The following is a 21,808-nucleotide window of genomic DNA, read 5'->3' as shown; positions in this document are numbered from 1 at the left end:
GTATTTATTTTGTGAACATTTCTCCATTCCACTCTTGATGTATATTTGGGTGATTTCAAATTTTGATCTGATGCAAATATTGCTGCTCTGAACATTTTTGTGGATATGTACCGGTTTCTCTTCGTTATGTACATAGGAGTGGGAATGCTGGAAAATGAGGTGTAATTTGTTCACTCTACCTGATGCCACCTGTTTTCCAAAGCTATTTCAATTTGTGCTCCCACCAACAGTTATAAGTATGCTGGCTAGGGATTGGGGTTGTAGCTCAGTGGTAGAGCGCTTGCCTAGCACATGTGAGGCACTGGGTTTGATGCTCAGCATCATATAAATATAAATAAATAAAATAAAGGTATAGTGTCCATTTATAACTAAAAAAATAAAAAAATGCTGGTATATCACATTTATGCCAACATTTGGTGTTTTCTGTCTGTTTCATTTAAATCGTCCTGGTGCATTATTATTTCTAATTTAACTTAATGAGTTTTTTTAAAAAATTACTTAATTGATTTTTTTAAAATTTAGTATCCTATACATTTTATATTGCATAAATTTTCATTAAAAAACAAGTCACTGAACTAATGCAGGACTCATAAAATGAGGTGAATGCCTACACATACCTCTAAATAAAAATGTCTTTAATAACACTTAGGTAACATTTATATTAGAGTTAAATTTCATAGCTTTTTATTTATTTTTATCTGTTCTTTTTAGGTATATATGATAGAGTATATTTTGACATATTAAACATACATGGAGTGTAACATTCTAATTAGGATCCCATTCTTGTGTTTGTGCATGATGTGGAGTTACACTGGTTGTATATTCATATATGAACATTGGAAAGTTGTGTCTGATTCATTCTACTTTCTTTTCTATTCCCATCCCCCTTCCTTCTCTTCATCTTTGTCTAATCCAATTAACTTCTATTCTTCCCTCGCTCCTCTTTATTGTGTGTTAGTATTCACATATCAGAACATTAGCCTTTGGTTTTTGGGGATTGGTTTGTTTCACTTAGCATGATAGTCTCCAGTTTTATCCATTTACCTGCAAGTGCCATAATTTCATTCTTCTTTAAGACAGAGTAATATTTCCTTGTGTAATATACCACATTTTCTTTATGCATTCATCTGTTGAACATAGGTTGCTTCTCCAGCTTAACTATTGTGAATTGAGCTGATATAAACATGGATGTGACTGTGGTACTGTAGTACTGGAGTTATTAAGTTTTTGGGGTTATAAAAAGGAGAGGAATACTTGGGTCAAATGGTGGTTCCATTCCAAGTCTTCTGAGAAATCTCCATGCTGCTTTCTAGAGTGGTTGCACCAACTTGCAGTCTCACCAGAAATATCTGAGCGAACCTTTCCTCCCACATCCTCATTAACTGAATTTATTTCTGTGTCCATAAAAACACAGCAACAATTTTGGAAATGTGGTGACAGGTATGGAAGATAAGCACTTTAGATTGAGCTATAGGATTTACATGAAGATAGTGACTAAAGCATTACCATTACTCATTTTGAGTGTTTTCCTGATACTGTGGTTTGGGCTGTTTCTGGTGATATCTTCTGTTGATGTTCATTGTAATCACTTTAGTTTTGTGGCACTCTCCTGACCATTTCCTTCAATCTTCAGTTACCTATTTGGCTCTGCTAACCTTTGAGTCAGAGCATTGGGTATGCTGATTCCTGGGGTTGGGATAACTTAATGAACATTTTGTTGATAACTGCTTTGGATTTAAAATCATGTATTATTTTTACATCTTAAAATTAATACCAGCACACTTACTAAGTTAGAAATCAAACATTTGAGTCCCACTTATGCTACCACTATCTACGGTGAATACGTGTTGCACGTCCAAGCCTTGGCTTGAAATCTGTGTATTAAATCTCTCATGAATGAACAGTTCTTTTTGATTTTTCACAAGTTCTAAGATATTTTGTGTGTTTGAAGTATTAGATAATCAGTCTATAATTTCATTTCTCTATCCTATGATTGCTGAGGGAAATATTGTGGTCATTTTTTTTTTCTCCTGCCAATACTCTTTCATACCCATGTTTAAGCCAAGACATTCGGTTTCTTATTGAATCCTGAAGCTATATTTTTTAATTGCTCTAAAAGCAAAGATACTGACTTCAGGGAATTTAATTTCAGAGGGTTGTACTGGCTATGTGGTTAATTGTAATAAAAATTAATTATGACTGAGAAATAAGAAAGGTTTACTCCCTTCTATCACAGCGATCCATTTACAGAACAATGCCTTTAGACACCAAGAGATCAGTGCAATAGGTCTCTTGGAATGCTCTATTTCTTTGTGGTCTGGAAACTTAAAATGCTGAGCTTAGCCAGTCAATGATGAATTGCATGTTAAGAGTCTCGTACAGAATGAGCACCTGAAAGATCTTTCTTACATTGTCATTGGCTAAATAATATCATCTGGCATTAGGATTTGACTTTTTCCTTGGTAGGGTACACTCTGATTAGTTAATAACATATAAATTACTGCCTTTAGTTTGCTCTCTAACTCCAACCTTAAGCACATTGTTATAAACTCATTTAATATGCTTCAGGACATGAACTCTAATCCCTTTTGTAAGCCTAATGTCTCCGAGATGGGTGAGTACATAGTACTAATATGTGTTGAAATAAGAAAGGTATGTAACTATGTGTCATATAAGTCTGTGTATAAGCACACCCATAAACAATACATGTACCCAAAAACACACACAGGAAAACCAAACTAATTTATGGAACACCTATAGTATATATACAGTAGTGGGTGTGATTTATTTTCTTATGATTCTGTTTTCCAATTTTTTTATATAACATACTTTACTGTCCTGATACATTTAAATACAAAATTTTTAAATAAAATATTTAATATAAAATAACATTTAATTTTCATGAGGTGCAGAAACAGATCCTGGAAATTTATCCCTCAAAATTTTGCCAAAATGAATCTTAATTGACAGAGAAACTGGGATTCTCTTTCTCTTTTTTTTTTTTTTTAAGAGAGAAAGAGAGAATTTTTTTTTAAATATTTTTTAGTTTTCAGCGGACACAACATCTTTGTATGTGGTGCTGAGGATCAAACCTGGGCCGCACGCATGCCAGGCGAGCGCGCTACCGCTTGAGCCACATCCCCAGCCCGAAACTGGGATTCTCTTAATGGTTCCAATATACCGTGACAAACAGAAGAGTTCTGCAAACCTCTGCTGTAGAAGAATCCAAAACTATTGAGCTTCTGTACAATTTGAATTTGTGGCTGTAACTTAGTTTTTCCTCATTATTTTTAACAGGTATTGTCACTTATGATCAGTATAATATTTTGTCATTGTAATACATTTCGAATATGCATTCATGTCCTTTTAATTTCCCCTTTCCCTTTTAACTGCTGAAGTATTCATCTTTCAAGATGACACCTCCTGAACTGACTTACCTCTGGCATTTCTAGTCATAATTAAATGGCATCACAATTGATTTGATTTCTCAAGCTAGAAACCTGAGTCATTCTAGACTTTTTCATATCTCAAATGGCTACCTAGGCAACTTATATACAAGGTATCTTTGGATCCTGTTTCCTCTTCTTTACTTCTGACATCTTTGGTTCTTCATTATTTCATTATTTTTTGCCTAGGCTGTGTTCAATACCACATTGTTAATCCCTCTGCTTCTAATCTTATCCTGACCCTCCAAAAATCCATCCTCCATATTCTGTTAGTAGGATACTTTAAAACAGAAACTTGGTGGCAACTCCTGTTTCCAGGTTCCTTTAGCGACTTCTTCAGATCTTCAGAGGAAGGTCTTCTGCTGGCATGACATGCCAGAACTGCTGTGGCCCTCCAACTTCTTCCCACCCTCATCCTCTTCCACTTCACAAGCTTGCCAACTGTGACACACACGAGTGTCTCTCGGATGTGCCATATTGTATCTCCCATGCCTTTGAACTTGTTAACTCCTTCTGTCCCAAAGGCTCTTCTTCTACTTATCTATTTAACTCCTGCTCATCCTTCATCCTCAGTTTCTATCATGCATGGTTATCTTTCCAGATAAGCTATCCAGAGTTAACTATCTTCTGTGGTAGTATAACCAATGGATATGTATGTTTGTTGTGGCATCTATTAGAATCTTGTTATTCTTTCTTTTCTTCTTTCTCACTAGACAATAAACCCCTAAAATAGAATATGTACCCCTGCCCTCTGGCAGTGTTCTGTAACATGGAGTCTTTCTCCTAAATACTGTTTGGCTTTTAAGAGATGAAGTCTCATTCTTGTGTATAACCCATTCCCATTTAACCAATTCCATCCTATCCAGACATAGGTACTATTAACCGGCCTTTGAGGAGCTCATACAATCTGACAGTGATGGCTGCCATTTTATTGGTATTTTAAGTGGGTGAGGAAGTTGTAATTGTCATCCAAAGAAAGGGGAATGGTAACCAGTTTACTCTGAAGGTAAGGGATCTTAAGCCCCATGATCCATCTTTTGCTTGGACTCTTTCTAGAACTCAGAGATGGTTACTTAAAATGTGTTCACAAAGATTGAGCAATATTGCAAAAGTTAAGTATTTAGAGTCTGATTAAGACCACTGTCTTTCAACTCTGACTTCCCTTCTGACACAGGTTCCCTTAAGTCCAGTGACATTGTAGGAACCTTGGTTAATTTTTTGGATCCCAACTTCTAATGATGTAACAAATACCAAACATAGCTGTGTTTGAAAGTTGAAAGTCTCAGTACATCCCAGTAAAGACCTAAAAACATTTTGATAAATAATTTTAATTCTATTTTTTTTCCTCTAGAAAATATTTTATTTCCCCCATGGGAATAGATATTCAAAAAGTAAGTAACCCCCCAAAAAAAGTGCAGGAAAAATAACTATCTGAGAATCTTGTCAGATATTAACAAAACTGTTAATTTCTAGATTTTTGAAATTTTAAATATGTTTCACCTTTTGAAATTTGAACTATATGTGAAATGTTTTCTCATTCAAGGTAGTTATTTTTATACTGAATTTTCTATTTTTCTATTCTTACCCTCAATTGGGTAAGCTTTAGGCCTACACGATCCAGGTCTGCCTCTGAATAGGAGGTATTGGGTGAATCATTGAGGTTCTGTTCTTTTGCTGAGGTCTCTTTTCATGGCTTTGCAGTTAGAAATCCAAAACTTCCCCACTGCTCATAAGTACCATTTTCTAGGTGTGAGCAGGAGAGAATCCTAGTTCCTGGTAGCAAATACTCAATGGGTATGTGCTGTAATTGTTTAACTGTAGCTTTGTCAACTGGGATACACAGGGAATGTATTTTTGTCACCTTTGGGTATCTGGCAGTACATGGTAAAACAACTCCACCTAAATATTTGTTCACCGGCTTAATGTAAAATTTCTCCTTAGGTTATAAATCAGTCTTATTCTGTCTTTAATTGCTAACATACTATTGTTTAAAATACATAGAAGCAGTGTTTTTTTCCATAGACCCTCATAAGCTATGGGTTAGATGTTTCCATTTCTTTGTTTCCTCTTCATCTTCTCAGCCTTTTGAAAATATCCTCCTGCTTGTTTTACCTTTACTTTTCAATCCCCCCTTTTTTTTTAATGACTGGTTTACCTTTTGGGATGCTGATGAATCTGAGTTTTTCTCTGATTTAATCCATTGCTTTCATTTACATCCCAATTTGGATTCTTGTTTTTACTTTTCCCTTTTCCCATGAAGGTTACTGAGGTTCATTTCCAGTGGCTCTCTCTGAAATGATTATCTGGTTGTGGGAGCTAATAAAGTTTTGCTGTAATTTATTAAGTATGTTTGGCAACTGCTGAATATTCACCTATATTATTGCTATTTTTACCAGAAAAATCCAAGTTGTTATATAAATTGAAGGGTCTTTTTAATTTTAGATCTGGAAAGACTTAGTGAGTTTTTTTTAGTGTGTGTATGTGTCTGTACAGTGCCAGAGTTTAAAAGTTGTATACCGTTGCATTTTTACCACCTCTATAAAGTATTTGCCACTAATTTTAGTCCACTTTGATGGCTCCTCTTCTTCACTCCCTGAAGCACACATTGTTATTGTCACTGGTTCCTCATGGAACTACTGAAATGACTGGACATTTAAAATCCTCTAAGTCCTTTACAAAGCAAATTTTCTTGAAGTTCTGTGTGCCATCTGAACACAGAAAATCTCTTGGTTTTGAAGATGTTATTAGTTTTTAGGCAGCATCTCAATTTGGATATCTGGAGATTATGATGAGATTCTTAGAAACTTCAAAGTCCACAGATAATCAGAGCAGAGAGATACAAAAGCCTCCTGTTAGTCACTGAAGGGCCCCGGGTTCAGTGAGAGTTGCCTGTAACTTGACTGAATATGTCAACCAGAGTGAAGGTAGATCAACAGGGAGGCATGGGCACAGTGAAGTCATCAAGGGAAGTGTTTGAAGTGCCCTAAGAGTGGTCATCCTACGAGTGAGGAGCCCCAGTTACCAGACTAGTGATTTCAATTATATGGTAGTTCCTGTACCTACATGCCATATTAAATGTGTCCATATGGGTATGGAAAGACAGGTAAAAAAAAGGTATGAGTAGAGAGAGAGCCAGGGTAAGGACCTAGTAACTTCAGTAATACTCGGGTACCTCCCTAACTAGGACTTGATTTTGTTACTGATATAGAGCCAGAGTATAGTTTGGACATATTTCTGCTTTTAGGGTAGCCGGGAGTGAGATCCTAACTGGCTTATACATGTAGCTATATATGTATTGTCATGGCTTAAATCTGGAATGTCCCCCCCCACCCAAAGCACATGTTGAAGACTTGGTCTCCAGTGCAGTGGTGTCCAGAGTGGGGCTTTTGGAAAGTGTTTAAATCATGAGGTCTCTAACCTCATCGGTGGATTAATCCATTTGATGGATTAATAGTTTGAATGGGCTACTGGGAGAATGCGAGAAGTGTAGACAGGTGGGGTACAGTTGGAGGAAGAAGGTTGCTTTGGGGGACTGGACTGTATCTTGTCCTGGCCCCTTCCTCTCTCCATCTCTTTCTGGTTCCTGGCTGTCAAGAGCAGAGCAGCTTTCCTCCCTCACAGCCTTCGACCACATCTTCTGCCTCAACTGAGGCCCAAAGCAATGGGATCGGCCAACCATTGACTGAAACCTCTGAAACTGTGGGTTGAAATAAAAGTTTCTTCCTCCAAGTTGTTTGTCAGGCATTTTGGTCACAGTACAGAAAGCTAACAAATCTATATGTATGTAACACATGCCTGACTCTGTGTGTGTGTGTGTGTGAGAATGTTATGTATTTTTACAAATTCCTTTTAATCTAGGAAGAATTGAATGGGACAATGGAAATCCCTGAAATCTGTCTACTCTAACACAGGTAGATATTTGTTAGAAAAAGAAGAAAAAGAAAGAATAAAACAACTTTGAAACAAAGTCAAGCAAATGAAACAGAATTTAGTGTGAGACATGAATGATTGAATGATAAAAAATACTCCATCTTTTGTACCTTCATTATTTTAAATAAGGCATATTTTCTGGCAAGCTAAATTTCCTCTTTGTAACACACTGAAGTTGTGACACACAAGAATTTGCTGAAGATAAATTAATGAAATATACTTTGACACTTTAAAATAGCTAATAGGAATGATTTCACCCTTTAAAAAATGTCTCGAGTCTGATTTTATTTTTTCAGCTGTTGTGCATCAGAAACTTTCATCATGTAGAAGGTGTGGTAGTTTTGTACATGTTTTAGGTGCTCGCTGAGTTGAAGTCGAGGATCACTCCTTTCATCAGTCATGTCTAGAGTCTCCAGTGAGCCTCAATTTTCTTTTTTTTTTTTTTTTTTACAAAATCTTTATTAAGGTATAATTCATGTGTCATAAAATTCACCCCTTTAAAGTATGCCCTCCAGTTCTTAGTATGATCACAGAGTTTATAACCATCACCACAATTTTTTTAATGCCTTCTTGTTTCCCAAGTCCCTTCAACCCATATTCTGTATATGAACTAGGTAAAATTTTAGTTCTAACAGAAAAGCCTTATTATCCAGAAGTACTTAGGACCCATAATGCCGCAGTCTGGCTGGGCACAAATGCCGCAGTCTGGCTGGGCACACAATCACGAGCCACCACACAGCTTGTAGATTCAAACAGCAACTCTTTATTCCCGAACTCACACCAGCCGTCTACAATCACGTTCTGGGGAAATCCACGTTCTCTGCCCAAATCCACGTTCTCTGCCCAAATCTACCTCTCTGGGCATCTGTCTTCCAAAATATACTCTGAATCCCGTGAGAACTCAAGGGGAACTCAGGCAGCAGGATACGCCCTATTCCCAGCAGGAATAATCTTAAACCTTAAACCTGGAACCTAAACTGGGAACGCCCTAAACCCGATTATGTTAAACCGGGAACACCCTAATCCGCCCTGGTCCTTGAGCAAGGTCAACTACATTCAATGTCACTGCAAAATGTCAGCAACATGGGGTACGCTGGCAAGGAAATTGTCATACCTACTTGGCTAATGGCTCCCAGCACCATAATTTATTTCTTATTTTGCTTTTGCATAGCTTCACCATGAACCTTTATGAGCTGTAGAATGAATGACTAACCACACTTGTTTAGTTCATGAGCACTTGCTGCTGTTGACAAGGCTCACTGTAGAATTTTCCAAAAAACAAAAACAAAAACAAAACCCCTCCAGTATTCAAAGAGTAATACAAATGGATGTCATTTGGAGAAGATCCTCTCAAGAGACCTCCATTGGTAACATTTCTTTAATGAATTTGCTAAGATCTGCAAATGATAACATTGGATTTGTCAGCATAGTAAATCGATCTGTTTTTAGGAATATACCGAAATTAACAAAACACAGCAGTGTTGTGTAAAATCGGAACACCAACTCATTCATCTATAGTGAGAAACCTACCTGCCACAAGTCTAGAACACCTGTGTTGACACAAGTAGTGTGTTGGCTGTCTGCATGCTTATGTAAAGGGCCTGAAGGTCATCATCTGACAGCTCCCTGGAGTCAGAACAAGGGGAGACTTGCTCCAAGGCTCTATTCTGAGCCATTATGTATTAATACCTAAGTTTATTTGCACAGGATGACCCCCCCCCTCCCCATTTCCCCTAAATTCCATTGTATCTGACTTCATCCTCTCACCTGAACTCCATATCCATGTATCTGAGTGCCTCCTTCATGCTTCTACTTGGACCATCAATTGATGCTTAGTGACTTCTAAGCCAGTCCTGTATTATGGGCTCTGGGCTATACTGAGGGGTAGGAATGAACTTGAACTCAGTCTGTCCTGAGTATCCAAAGGTGTATCTCAGCCAGGTCAGAAGTGAGGAAAGCCTGCCAGTGCTATCTATCATATAGGCTTTACCACAAAAGGATCATCTGGAAAACATAGCAGGTCTTTTTCACATCAAAAACAATGTAGATTTAAAGGCTTTAATGTTTTTACATTGTTCAATTCTTGAATTTATTGCCAAAATAGTGATAAAAACATATGACATGCAAAACATCATGATTAGATTAGCTATTTCTCTTTAACTCCCATGTAAGCACTGTAAAGCTCCTACTGGTATTAGGGCTATTACACCACGTTTTCCTAGGGTAGTATCCTCTATTTAGATGGGACCATTTATACCTAACCAATGTTCCACCATCACTGTGCTGGAAAAAATTCTGTAAGAATTACATGAGAAGCATGTAAATTTTGCATTAAAATAAAACTGGCTTAATTCCAGAGATTTCACCTCGGCATTTTTAAATCCCAGGCTAACCAACCAAATAAAGAAATGAAAATTAAATTCAGCCTGGTGCTCATATTTAAGAGCACACCTGTGAGTTTAGATCCTGTTCCATTTCAATGCTGAAAATTCACTGCTGAGCAAGGACTTTGTCACAAACACAGAGCTGTAATTAGGCATCTGCCATGTCCCATACATTGTGAATAAATCAGCCAGGGTCTCCACCTTCATAGAATCCACAGTTCAGTAAGGAAGATAATAAACAAGAACAATAACAACAACACAAATAAACACACAATTGCAAATTATATCACCCACCTTACCCTTTGTTACAAAAAAAAAAAAAAAATGTCATGGGGAAATTCATGTGGATATAACTCATTACATTAAGACCCTTCAAGCAAAAACTGTTTTTCTGGTTCTATTCTTGAAGATGTATACAAAAATTCACTTCACTTCCCTCCTATGTAACACCACTCTGTCTCCTCTTGCAGAATAATGTATTCCAGTTTTGTGCTTTCAAACCTAGTTGCATCTCATTACAGAGTTGATTAGATTTATGAACTTATTTTTAAGTATTGATTATTACATAGGTTTAAAAATCATTAAACTGTAAGATCATCTATAGTAACACAAGGGGCCTATATAAGTAATGTAACTATTGAGCCAGAACCAGTCTGGTCAGGCTTTTAAAAAATACAGGAACCCCACCATGCTCATCATTAAACCAAGAAAGGCCCATGGATGGTACAAGAAACTACAGAATTATTTTGGGACCCCGTGAAGAAATTGTGCTCACTCTTCTGCGGCCCCAAACTACTCTGTACCATCTTAGAAAATGTCAAGGAACTGCATGGGCTAGGTTGGCTCCTGATGACCTTGACAGGGACACATGGAGTATCCTGCTTATACCTCACAAAGGGGATGACTTGGTCAGGTGGACCAAGGAGAAATTGGTGCTAACACTGCCTAAGGCAGACTCATGAGTAGAGTACTTTATTTATGGCCACCCTTGGGGAAGTCATTTACATTCCTTAGACTACTTTTCTGTAAATTGAAGATAATAAAACCTACCTCAGAGGATTACTGTAAAGATTAAATGTACAAATGCAGGTATTTAGAATAGTACTTGGCAAATATTAATTGCTCATTGAATGTTAAGTTTTTTAAAGAGTACTTGTGAATATGTGTACACATACAAACACACATAACACAAAAAATGTACAGCTCTGCTCTTTGCATGAGTTTGGATGTAGATATGCCCACAGGAATTAGTTGACTGACTGTTAAATAAGAGTCAAGCATTCAATTTGGTCTGTTCAATGTTAGGGGTATCAGTCAACAAAATCTGCTGAGTTTTCTACCATAGAATGAGCCTTTTATCCAATGCTACTCTGGTAATGATACATGGTTCCCTGCCCTTGGAAAAAAGAGTGTGTGGCACAGGGCTCTAAGCCCTGTCCTTGTCTAAGCTTAGCTTCACTTTCTTTTTTTTCCGGAGAAGTATTCCCTGATTGGTCTAACCAGAAATGCTGATCCTCCTTCCTTAATGTGTTATGTGATTTATAACCTGTGCCATTCACTTTACATTGGTATATATTGTGTTATATTGTTTGTTTATTTTGAGTCCTTTATGTGCATGCATTATCTTTCCCAGATAAGACTGTAAAACCTTGTTGCTCACTGTGTTACCTACTTTCACATGCTTATAGAGCAGAGCAAGGTGCTTTGTATATAGAATGTGTTCACTAAATATGTAAAGTCCTTTGGTTACACAACCTTTTGATACTGGTTTTTCCAATTCCCAAATGACCTAGTACTTAACTAGTGACCTAAATAAATCTGACCCATTTCAACAACAACAACAACAACAACAAAAATACAGGAACCTACTTCAGATATCAGTTTCATCATCTATCAAATTAAGGAGCTGGATTAGATGGTCTCAAAGGCTCTTTGTACACATAAACTGCTACAAATCACTTGAGAGACATTTCTACATAAAAACTTTCAGTGTACTATAAGTAGTTCCCTAATGGATTGAAAAACTTTTTGTGTTGATAAAAATGCACAATCCAAAGACTTCAAATTAGTCTGGTTTTATTCCTTTTGTCTTTTTATAAGAGAAGATCCATTTGCAATCTCATGAGACCGTTTCCCAGAGTTAGAGAATTAGAGATTTTTCCTTGATCAGAGAACCTGAACCCTCCCTTATGATGTATTCTATAGCTTGCAGAATAGCCTGTTCTTTTACCCATTTGTTAGTAGAATCTGTATTTTCTAATAAATGAGTTGCATCTGTTTTTGATTTGATTTTTCTTCTGAGTAGATAAAAAAGTGATTTGAGACTCCTGACAGAAGTCTGCATTATGTCTTTCTCAACAAGTAATATTATGATACATGATAATCTCTTTGTGAAGGCCTCATAAATGGTGATGAATTGGAAGCAGTATTAAAAGTTAACAAATGCTTGCTTTATGTTCTGTAGCATTTGAACACACTTGCCTTATGAAAACGCAACTAAATTAGGAAGGCTTCCATTTTTCTAACGGTGCTGCAGGCTTGGATGTTTTCATGTGTGGCTAACAGACAGAAGACGGACTCCCAGTAACCGAAACTTCTCTACATTATATATATTTGAGGAACCACTCATAGATATGTTGTCAATTTACAAGAGGATGTATATAAAAACTGACCTCGCTTCCATTTCTACTTGAAGATATTGCATTTCATTATTAAACTTGAGATGCCATGTAGTTCTTAGTGTGACTTGTTATATAATTCATTTTCCACTTCTTCAATTGAGAATCATTTACGACCATGTTATATGTCTTGCCCTTAAGATAAATGTTCTGTCCATTTGTCCAGTATCTCTGTCATTTACTCCTTTTAGTCTATGAATCAGCTATTTTTTTAATCAGTTAAATTTGTCAGTTGCTTTCCTAGACCCTGAGTCAGTCCTTTGAATTTTCTTGAGTTGGTAGACCCTTTCAGCCACGTTCTATGTTGACATAAAAATATCAATACTGTGATTAATAAGGTATGTGTTCTATATGTGGTCAAATACTGGTTATGGCCAATCCTGTTTCTGTTACCATATGAACAGATTCAATGAGCGGAATGATCCATACCCTCTTATTCAAGCATCAGACCTCACTAAAAACTCATTTTCAAATTATGGCATCTGCTGCTTTAGACAACTGGAGTGATACATGCTTTATTTCATACGTAAAATCCAGGTGCTTTATAAGGAGAAATGTTGAGGAAATATATCATTTGACTTATAGGGTCATTAGCTGTAGTTGATACTGGTTTTATGTTCAACCCATTTATGGTAATACTGCAGGTTTTTCTTTGTGATACATCACTGTCTGACTCCTCTGCCCAAAACTCTTCAGTAATTTTCCTTGGTATCTTTATGAAAAACTATAATGTGATACCCTGATGTTGAGGCCATCCATAGTCTGGTGCCTTCCAAATTGCCCAGCCTCATCTTACTTTTTACTTTTACCTGAGCATGTTACTGCAGCCAGATGGAGTCACCATATTTACAGCCTATTTGTAGTCCTTCTGTCTCTGTGTGCTTACTTGGATTCTCTCTGCTACCTAGTGTGAAATTGCTTTTTTAATCATTTGCAGAAATGTTTTCTATCATTCACTGCTAGATTTTTTTTTTTTTTTTTGGTCTATGAAGCCATTGCTGGTACACATCACTAGAGGAGAGAAAGGAATTTATTTGGGGAGAGACACAACTAGTAGTTCAATATCCACTGTGTGGGAGTACTGTGATGCCATTTTCCCTAGATTATTTGAACATGCATTCTTTGACTTAAGGATTCATATTGCATTCTCTTATTTAGGAAGAACATTATTATCATCATGTCCAACTTCACTGACATCAGTAGTTTCAGATACCTGAAGAAATAAAGTGATTTTTGATGCTTGATAAAGGCAGGGGGAACATGTATGAAAATAAATAATATATAATAACAGTAAAAACATTTAGTAAATACTAGTACAGAGAAGAAGAGCAGCTAAAATATACTCAATAATATTTAGTACATGGAAGAGTACTTCACACAGTAAACATTTGTTTCATGATGGACATAATAGCCTCATATTGTTATTATATGACAATATGTCTTAGCTGCTTGCCCTTGCCCTTGAGGTAGGAGGAAAAAATAGGAAAAAGATCTTTTTATAGAAAATAAATACATGTCACAGTATTTGATACTTAATTTGTAACTACTCCTGCTGAAGTTAGCATTTTTATTTATCTTTAAGAGCTTGACTGTAGCTTAATATTTAGCTTATTTAGTCTTATGTCTAACTACAAGTTATTTATAATTACATAAAATCTTGAAGGACATATGGATGAGTTAGACTAAAGATTACTATGATTTATAGTGAATTGTTGTAAGATCGGTATATCAGTACTTATCCAGCATGCACCAATTAACTAATGGAATTTTTTTTTTGAATTTGCAAAACACTTCTGAGAAATGAGTTTTCCTTGTCCACAGCTCTTTTAAGCTCAATTTCTTAATATTAAAGACTACTTTTCAATAATGCACTACCTAAATTGGTTGTAATCTAAAATATTTTTCTATTTTATTTAAATAGAATAGTTACTTGCCCTGTTATTCTTGTTACTTATTCATTTTATCAGAGAAATGATTATTTTCTCGATATTGCAATTATTTTTCAATAGGTACTACAATATTTTAAAACACTGTAAGTCATTATAGTATGGTGGTCTGGGCTATAAATGCTTTCTGAAATCACTCATGCTTTTTTCTCTTACAGGTGTTAAAGTGGGTAGAAGAAGCAGTGCAGGCCTCCAAAGTGCACCTCTTATCCACAGATCATTTGGAACAGGCTGTAAATACCTGGAAAATTCCTTTTGATCCCAGCCTCAAAGAGGTCACTGTGTCTCTGAGTGGTCCTTCTCCCATGATTGAGATTCTCAATCCTTTAGGTAAGATAAATCCAACACGATGTAATAAAGTACAAAACTCATGGGGCTAGGGGTAAAATACTTTTGCACAGTTATTCATGTCATGCTAAAGCCAGCTTCAGGAATACATTCAATAAATTCAGAAGTGACTATAGAAAATGCTTTTAAAAACCAAAACATTTTTTTGGTCTTAAGCATGGTTGAATTAACATGAGATTCAAAGAACTAAAACTTCCCACGTTTAAACAGATCAAGTTCAGTAAATTGATCGTAGTTAAATTATTAAAAAGAAACATTTAAATTGAACCTGATATTATATTTTTTAGTCTATACGTAACATGTTTCACAGAAACTTATTCTGTAAAATTGAACATTTTTTGTAATTTTAAAATGAATCGCACTAAAAAATTTCTAAAACAATTGTCTGATTTTTCACTATCATTTTTATGGTGACATTTGATTTTATAGAAGATAGTTGTTAATATCAAAATTATGTTCTCAGTGAGGAATGTTATAATGTACTGCTTCCTCAATTATATTTTAAAATTACATGATTTTCCTGAATCCTTTGCTAGTGGATAAATCATTTCTTAAGTTGAAAAATAATATAATAATAAAAAACCCTAAATTTTTAACATTTGCATTTAGAAATATTTTTGTTACTTATTGATATCTGCAGAATAGTAGTATTTACACAGTGCCCTTGTCATATGTTGCATATTTTTTTCTCTTTATGAATATTAACTGAAAGGAAAAGAGTTAACTAGCTTTCTTTGAATCTGAGAAGAAAATAATTCCTAAAAGAAAACAACATATGAAATTGTCCTTAGAGGCCACATCCACATCAGCAAGCACTTAAATTTATAAAACAAGTAAAACCTCTTTTTCAAAACTTCTATAGGTTTGGCCTTATTAGTGGGTTTGTCTCTTGGGGTCACATTCCACTGTAATGGTAACCATACTGCCCAGGAAAGACATGTGTTTTTCATGACATGGATACTTAAAAGTACCTGAAACCATTGCATTTTGTTTCTACTATTTTTAAAAGTCATTAGGCATACAATGATTGCAAAACTTTCAATTCAAACATAGGGTGCTTGCAACCTATTTGTTTATGTAACTGTAAAAGTAGTTGGTAGGAAGGCTGGGAGGGAAAAGCTAAATTATGGCTTGCTTCCATATTTGCTTTTTTTCTTCCTTAGTTTCCAACTATTAGATACTTTCAGCTAAATCTCAGGTTGGCAGGATGGTCTCATTCCACTTTATGATACGGCTTCTTTTAATTATTTATATGACACATAAAGCCTTCTCCTGTGCTTCATGGAAAACTAGTTGAAGTTTTGAACATAGTGCAGAGATATGCCCAGAGCTTTCTTGATCTTGAAAAGACAATACCTTGATTGATCTCTGAAAAGACATTTATTCTGGTTCGCTGAGTTTGCCATGTACTTAATCTCTATGTCTCCAGTGACTGCACATAACTTGTTCTAATTGTTGTTTATCTAGGCTGGCTTTGGAAGTGATTACTTTTGTCAGTTGTTATTCTTACTTTGCCATCAAATTAACATTACAGATGGGAATCTATTACTTCAGTCCCAGTATCCAAGTACATTTTAGACAAAAATATTTTAAGCTGTGGGCACGAATACCTGCCACAACATAGAAAAGAAGAGCCCTTTGGGTTAGTTTGCAACACATTAGTAAAAAACTGTCTCTGTGTTATTTGAAATCGGATCATACTCTTAGCTTTATGTAATGTTAAATTAGCTAATATTCTTAACTGGGAGAAAGATTATGCTTGTTACCTTTCTGTTTGTTTTTCAGGGAAGCTGATCAAAAAGGGATTTGGCCTGAATGAGCTATTAAATATCCATAACTCTGCCAAAGTGGTGAATGTGAAGGAGCCAGAGGCTGGGATGTGGACAGTGAAGGTACTGTTACTTCACAAAGGCTGTTTATTATTTTACTTTATGTTGGCCTGTTGTAGAAAGTATGTACAACAGTTTACTTATATCTACTCTTGCCATCATGGAGAGTGCTGCTAATAAAAACCAGTCCACCTAGTGCATGCCTCAGAGTGTCTTGATCATGAATTTGGTAATGTTACTTGTTGATGACCGTGAACATCATTGATGCCTCAGGATAATGCTTAAAATTTTTGAATAGTTTTCCTATTGTCAAACCTGTGGGTTGATTTTATTGTCATCCCTTGCTCCAAAATCATCAGACATGGAGCCAATAGAGAATGATGGTTCAGGTCATTGGCTTTGGTGTGGAGGTACCTGGGTGTGAATCTCAATCTTAATAACTGTACTGTTCAAGAACAGAACTCTGTGCCTTGCTTTCCTCCTTGGTCTTTAAGGATGGCAGTCCTTGCTTCTTAAATTTGGTCTGAAAATTAAGGTAAGATGAGACAGTGAAATACTCCATGTAGCTTCTGTTATAGTGCAAGCTCTCAAGCTCTCAAAGAACCCTTGTTGTTTGGTTGGATCTATATGCATTGTTTTCTTTAACACAGCAATGATAATTGAAAACTGGAATTTTATCTTAAGGGTCTTATCACCACTTTAGTAAAGCACCCAATTTTGGCACATAGAGGAAAGATGGAAAGAACATGCACTTGGAATTGGCTGCAGGTTCCTGGGTGACCCACAGTGGTCGATGCTGAGGGACTTGCTGTATTTTTCAGACTGCCTAATGTGCCCTGGCCTCCTTCCAACTCCAGCATTTTCATTTCTGTATCTGGGAGGCTTTTTTTTTTTTCCTTCCTCCCCAGAACAGGAGAAGGCTGTTCGGCTGAGGAATTAACACTTCTCAGGAGCAGCCTTCAGCCCCAGAAGGAATGAGGTCCAGGTGTTCACCCTGGGAGCAGCCATAAAAGCACACCCTTGACTGGCCTCTTCTGTTTCCCCTCTTCCTATCAGCAGGCTTTGCATGTCCCAAGTCAACAACTTGCTCTAGAATCCTTCTGGGAGAACCTGAAGGAAGATGCCTGAGCATGATTTCCTCCTTCATTGGCTCAGCTTTCCTACACAAGAAACGGGATCTCTGGGACTGTGATTCAGATGATAGAACTGCTGCAAAAGTGTGTGACTGTGATAAGTCTTAGAAATTCAGGGAGCCGATTTTGCATGCCAGTCAGTTTTTGGTCTTTAAAAAGAATATCTACATTGATTTTCCCAGTTTAAAGAAGGACCGTTTACATAGGAACACCATTCAAGGCCTAGGAGGACATTTACTTACTCTCAGAAATCAAGCCCTGTAGGGAAAATGGAGTATGGGTTATTGGAGGTGGATAATATAGAAGAAGAAGATATATAAAAGTCAATATGAAAGCAAATCTTGAAATTTCTTAACGAATGGACCAGAAAAGGTTCTATATGCCTGTTTGAATCACCCAGTTCCTTGCATAGTAGGTGTCCCAGTATTTATTGGAGGTATGTGATTGGCAATGGTGAAGAGTTATGTTGCTATAATATTTTAAATAAATATGGCTAAATTTGATGTTGCAATTATTTGGATCTAATTGCCTGAAATATGACTAGTGTTGAGTCTGATTTTCTGTGACCACGATAGGAAGGAATATAAGTGTTGAGTCTCTTTATCCCCCAAATTCTTTCAGCATGACTTAAGCCAGTCCTGTCCTGAGCTAGCAGTTCACTGAGTTAGTCTGTTCTTGCTCTCTGAATAGCAACATGAAGTTATCCATTACTGACTGTGAAATACATGCAAGTGATGCCATTCTTCCATGTTACTGGTAATTTGTTGTGAGATATTTGAACCTGTATTCTGGTGATGTGGATTGCTACCAGCAGTGTTTCCTCTAGTAAAATCCGTGCCTGGAACAGGGATGTTGTATGGCTCTAACCTTGTGCCTAAAACGCCCATTCATTCGGCCATCTATTTAATCAACACTTCCTGAGTGTCTGCCTTTGGCTGTGTTCCATGTGACTGACTTAATGGGCAGTAAGCACATTTAATTGATAATTAGAGTGTAGAGGTACTGGGATTAGCCTGTGAGTGAGGAGGAGAGGGATGATAAGATGGTGAAGTGATGAAAACTGTTCAAACAAGTTTCTAAGCTCAGTCTCCAATAATTAAAAGAATAATAAAAAGACACAATATCTATTATCATCTCATCTTACATTTATATATAGTCCCCACCAAAGAACCTCCACTTCTTGTTTTCACTGTTTCTAGTGCATATAGTTGCCAACAACCAACCAAAGGATATGTTGCAACTTAAAAATAAACTTACATTGCTGTCATGTGAAAGACCTGAAGAATGTATCAGGATGATGCAAAGAAAAGTGAGCTGAATGTACTGACATAAATATTGCTGCTGACATGGGACCTCCCTTTGGGATGACTAATGAATGATAAATGTTTTACCTTTGGTCTTTCTCGAAGAGAAATGTGTGAGATTAGATAATGTATCCTTGGAGCTATCTCCCGTGCACCCTGCTATCTGGAAAATGTCTGCTCTGTCAGAAGAATTATTAATGACTTTTTGAATGTTTCAAATAACAGTTTTTATCCCAAGTACAGAGAGCAGTCTATATATTATTTAATGTGTGCAGGATACTGAAATGCCACTCCGCTGAGCCTCAGCCAGTCTTTCTGGTCGTCTTCCATCACTTGACTTTATACACCAGCCAAATACAGTTATGTCCTGGCCCCCATCCTGTACTCTTTCTTCCCCATGTTCCCTGCCCGCCCCCCAATCTATTCCTTCTCCCTAGAATGCCCTTCCTTTCAGTCTGACTTGTAACTGTCTCCCAAGGTTCAGATCAGATGGCAACACTTTTACTGAGTCTCGTCAGATTTTTTTTCCCTCTAAAATACTCTTTTCCCCTGTAGCATTCAGTGCAACTTTTCTGGTATGTCCCTTTTGAATTAATTGCTCCCATGTTTTATTTTTATTTCTGTACAGATTTTCTCTCCATCGTTGACAATAGAGTAGTTTCTGCCACTAGTAAATTCCAGTGTCTGAGAAAAACATTGTGAATAAAACATCAGCCCGTGGGTTCTGAGGATGTCTAGGGAAGCAGGCATTAGCCCACAGATTAGGTACTAGCATAGAGTGCCTGGATGTGGTCTGTGATTTAAGATGCTACAAATGGCCATTGCTTTTCATTTGTGGCTTCCCTAGCAAGTCCTTGACACATGAGGGCACTTTTACTAAACAGACATGATGAGTCCACTCATTTCTATAATCATATAAGTAACTCAAATGTTCTCACTTACCTTTGATGTAGGTAAAGCATGCTGCAAAATAGTAACTGAACAGACTATAAAGTATTATTAAAAACAGAAGAGAAGTTGTTTATGCCAGTAGGTTTCCATTTGTAGAGAAGCTGCAAGTCCTGGATCTTATTTCTGAGAAGCAATATGAATTTTCCATTCAGGCAGCTCTATCTATATATAGAGTGTTCAAATATAGCCACAGAAACCCTTGAGCCAAATTTTGTCCTCTGCTCCTTAAGGGAAACTCCCTGCAAATATATTAAATAATAGGTTTAGTTAATACGAAATGTTTCTATTCATCAGGGATTATCAGTGTGATCATGTAGTTTAACACATCCCCTGGGGTATGTTTCCATTAAGTAAATTTGGACAAATTATGCTTAGATAATCCCCCAGATATAAAAGGAGTGTACCAAACCTTGTGATTATATTGAGATTCTGAGACTAGTAGAAATATTTTGGTTTAGATGTTTGTGTTGGTTGTCAGAGCATACTAATGAATTTTTGGCAGGGTGAGAATATTTTAGAAATCAGACTCAATTGGCAGAGCTTGTCTAGGAATCATTATTAAATCAACCTCCAGTTTACAAAGGACCACACAGAAAGGTTCTAACACTGTCCTCCAGTTATTCTCACTGTATACTATATCAGATGTGCTATTTAAATGGTTAGGTATATTTTAGGTCAGTGGTATACTGTATAGTGGATTTTCCCAAGAAAATGTCCCAGTTATTTTGACCTGACAATATCAGACTGTTAACTAAATATGTCTTCCATTTTAAAATATATTTGCATACTTAGGGATAGATACCCTTGAGTATATATGAACATATGGGTGTGTATATATGAATGTGCATATACATATATTTAATAGAAATCCTGCACTTTGGGTACATTTCTTTCCTAATCATATTTTCCTTCTATGTCCAGTAAAATGATGATATATAAATCTAGCTAGCATTATTCTATCTTTGTGACTGGCACAGTGCCTGACTCACAGTAGGTTTTTAAATAATTGATTGAAACCATCAAGTTTTTTAATTATAAAATAATGATAGTATCATTTGAGAGCAAATGCTTCTAATGTGGCTGGATGTCTATTTGATGTTCAAGATCCATTACTTAATATCTTTTTGGCCTAGAAATATTACTTGACCACCCTAAGTCTGAGGAAAATCATAGCTACTTCATGTTGTCAACCTCCATGAGATACTGGCTAAAAGTGTTGTAACGGTTTCTAACACATAGATAGGTTAAATAGTAAAATCAGTTATTCTCTCAAATATATGTAAATTATACATTGAATTTTTATTGTAATGTAGATATACATGAAATGGAGGGGGCCTGTTTTATTTTTACCTTCAGGAACATTTGCTATTTTAGAAAACATTACAACACTTTAGGGAAGAGAAATAAAAACTATCAACCAATTTTTAATTCAGTTTACAACAGGGCAGATTTCCTATTTAGTGAAGGGAGGAATTCTCACTGGATTAGCACAGGAAGGTTCAGACCTCATTATTGTTCCATGTTATGGAAGGTTGACAGGATGTTCTGCTTCACACAGTCACTCAGGAATTCAAATTGATGGGGAGGCTCCATTATAATTCAAAGCATGCAGCTTCTTCAGTTCCTTTAACAGGGAAAAGGACAAGAGCATACACTGAATAAATTAGAAGAGATTTCGGTCACTTCTAGCTCATCCCAGAAGTGACACACTTTGCCCCCTGCATCACCAATGGACCAGAACTCTCATTGCAGCCTGGCATGCTAGGGCTGTCTCACAGAAGCTCGTGGGGAGTTGGAATGCCCTTTTCTTCCCATCTGCATCCAGTGGCATCATATTGGGAGCTAAGAATCAGCCATGA

General features: G+C 36.5%; 1 protein-coding gene across 3 annotated transcripts in view; it reads left to right on the top strand.

Moving 5' to 3' along the window:
- Positions 1-21,808, top strand: part of Hmcn1 (hemicentin 1) — a 381,331-nt gene that overhangs the window by 126,963 nt on the left and 232,560 nt on the right. For all 3 annotated transcript variants that reach the window (XM_048809830.1, XM_048809832.1, XM_048809831.1), the window contains exons 5-6: positions 14,543-14,714; positions 16,518-16,624. In XM_048809830.1, the coding sequence (XP_048665787.1) occupies positions 14,543-14,714; positions 16,518-16,624 (279 nt within the window). The remainder of the gene's footprint in view (positions 1-14,542; positions 14,715-16,517; positions 16,625-21,808) is intronic.

Source organism: Marmota marmota, unplaced genomic scaffold (genome assembly GCF_001458135.2).
Source record: "Marmota marmota marmota unplaced genomic scaffold, marMar, whole genome shotgun sequence".
NCBI lineage: Eukaryota > Metazoa > Chordata > Mammalia > Rodentia > Sciuridae > Marmota > Marmota marmota.
Note: the sequence above shows the minus strand (reverse complement) of the source record. Positions and strands in the feature narration are given on the sequence as shown.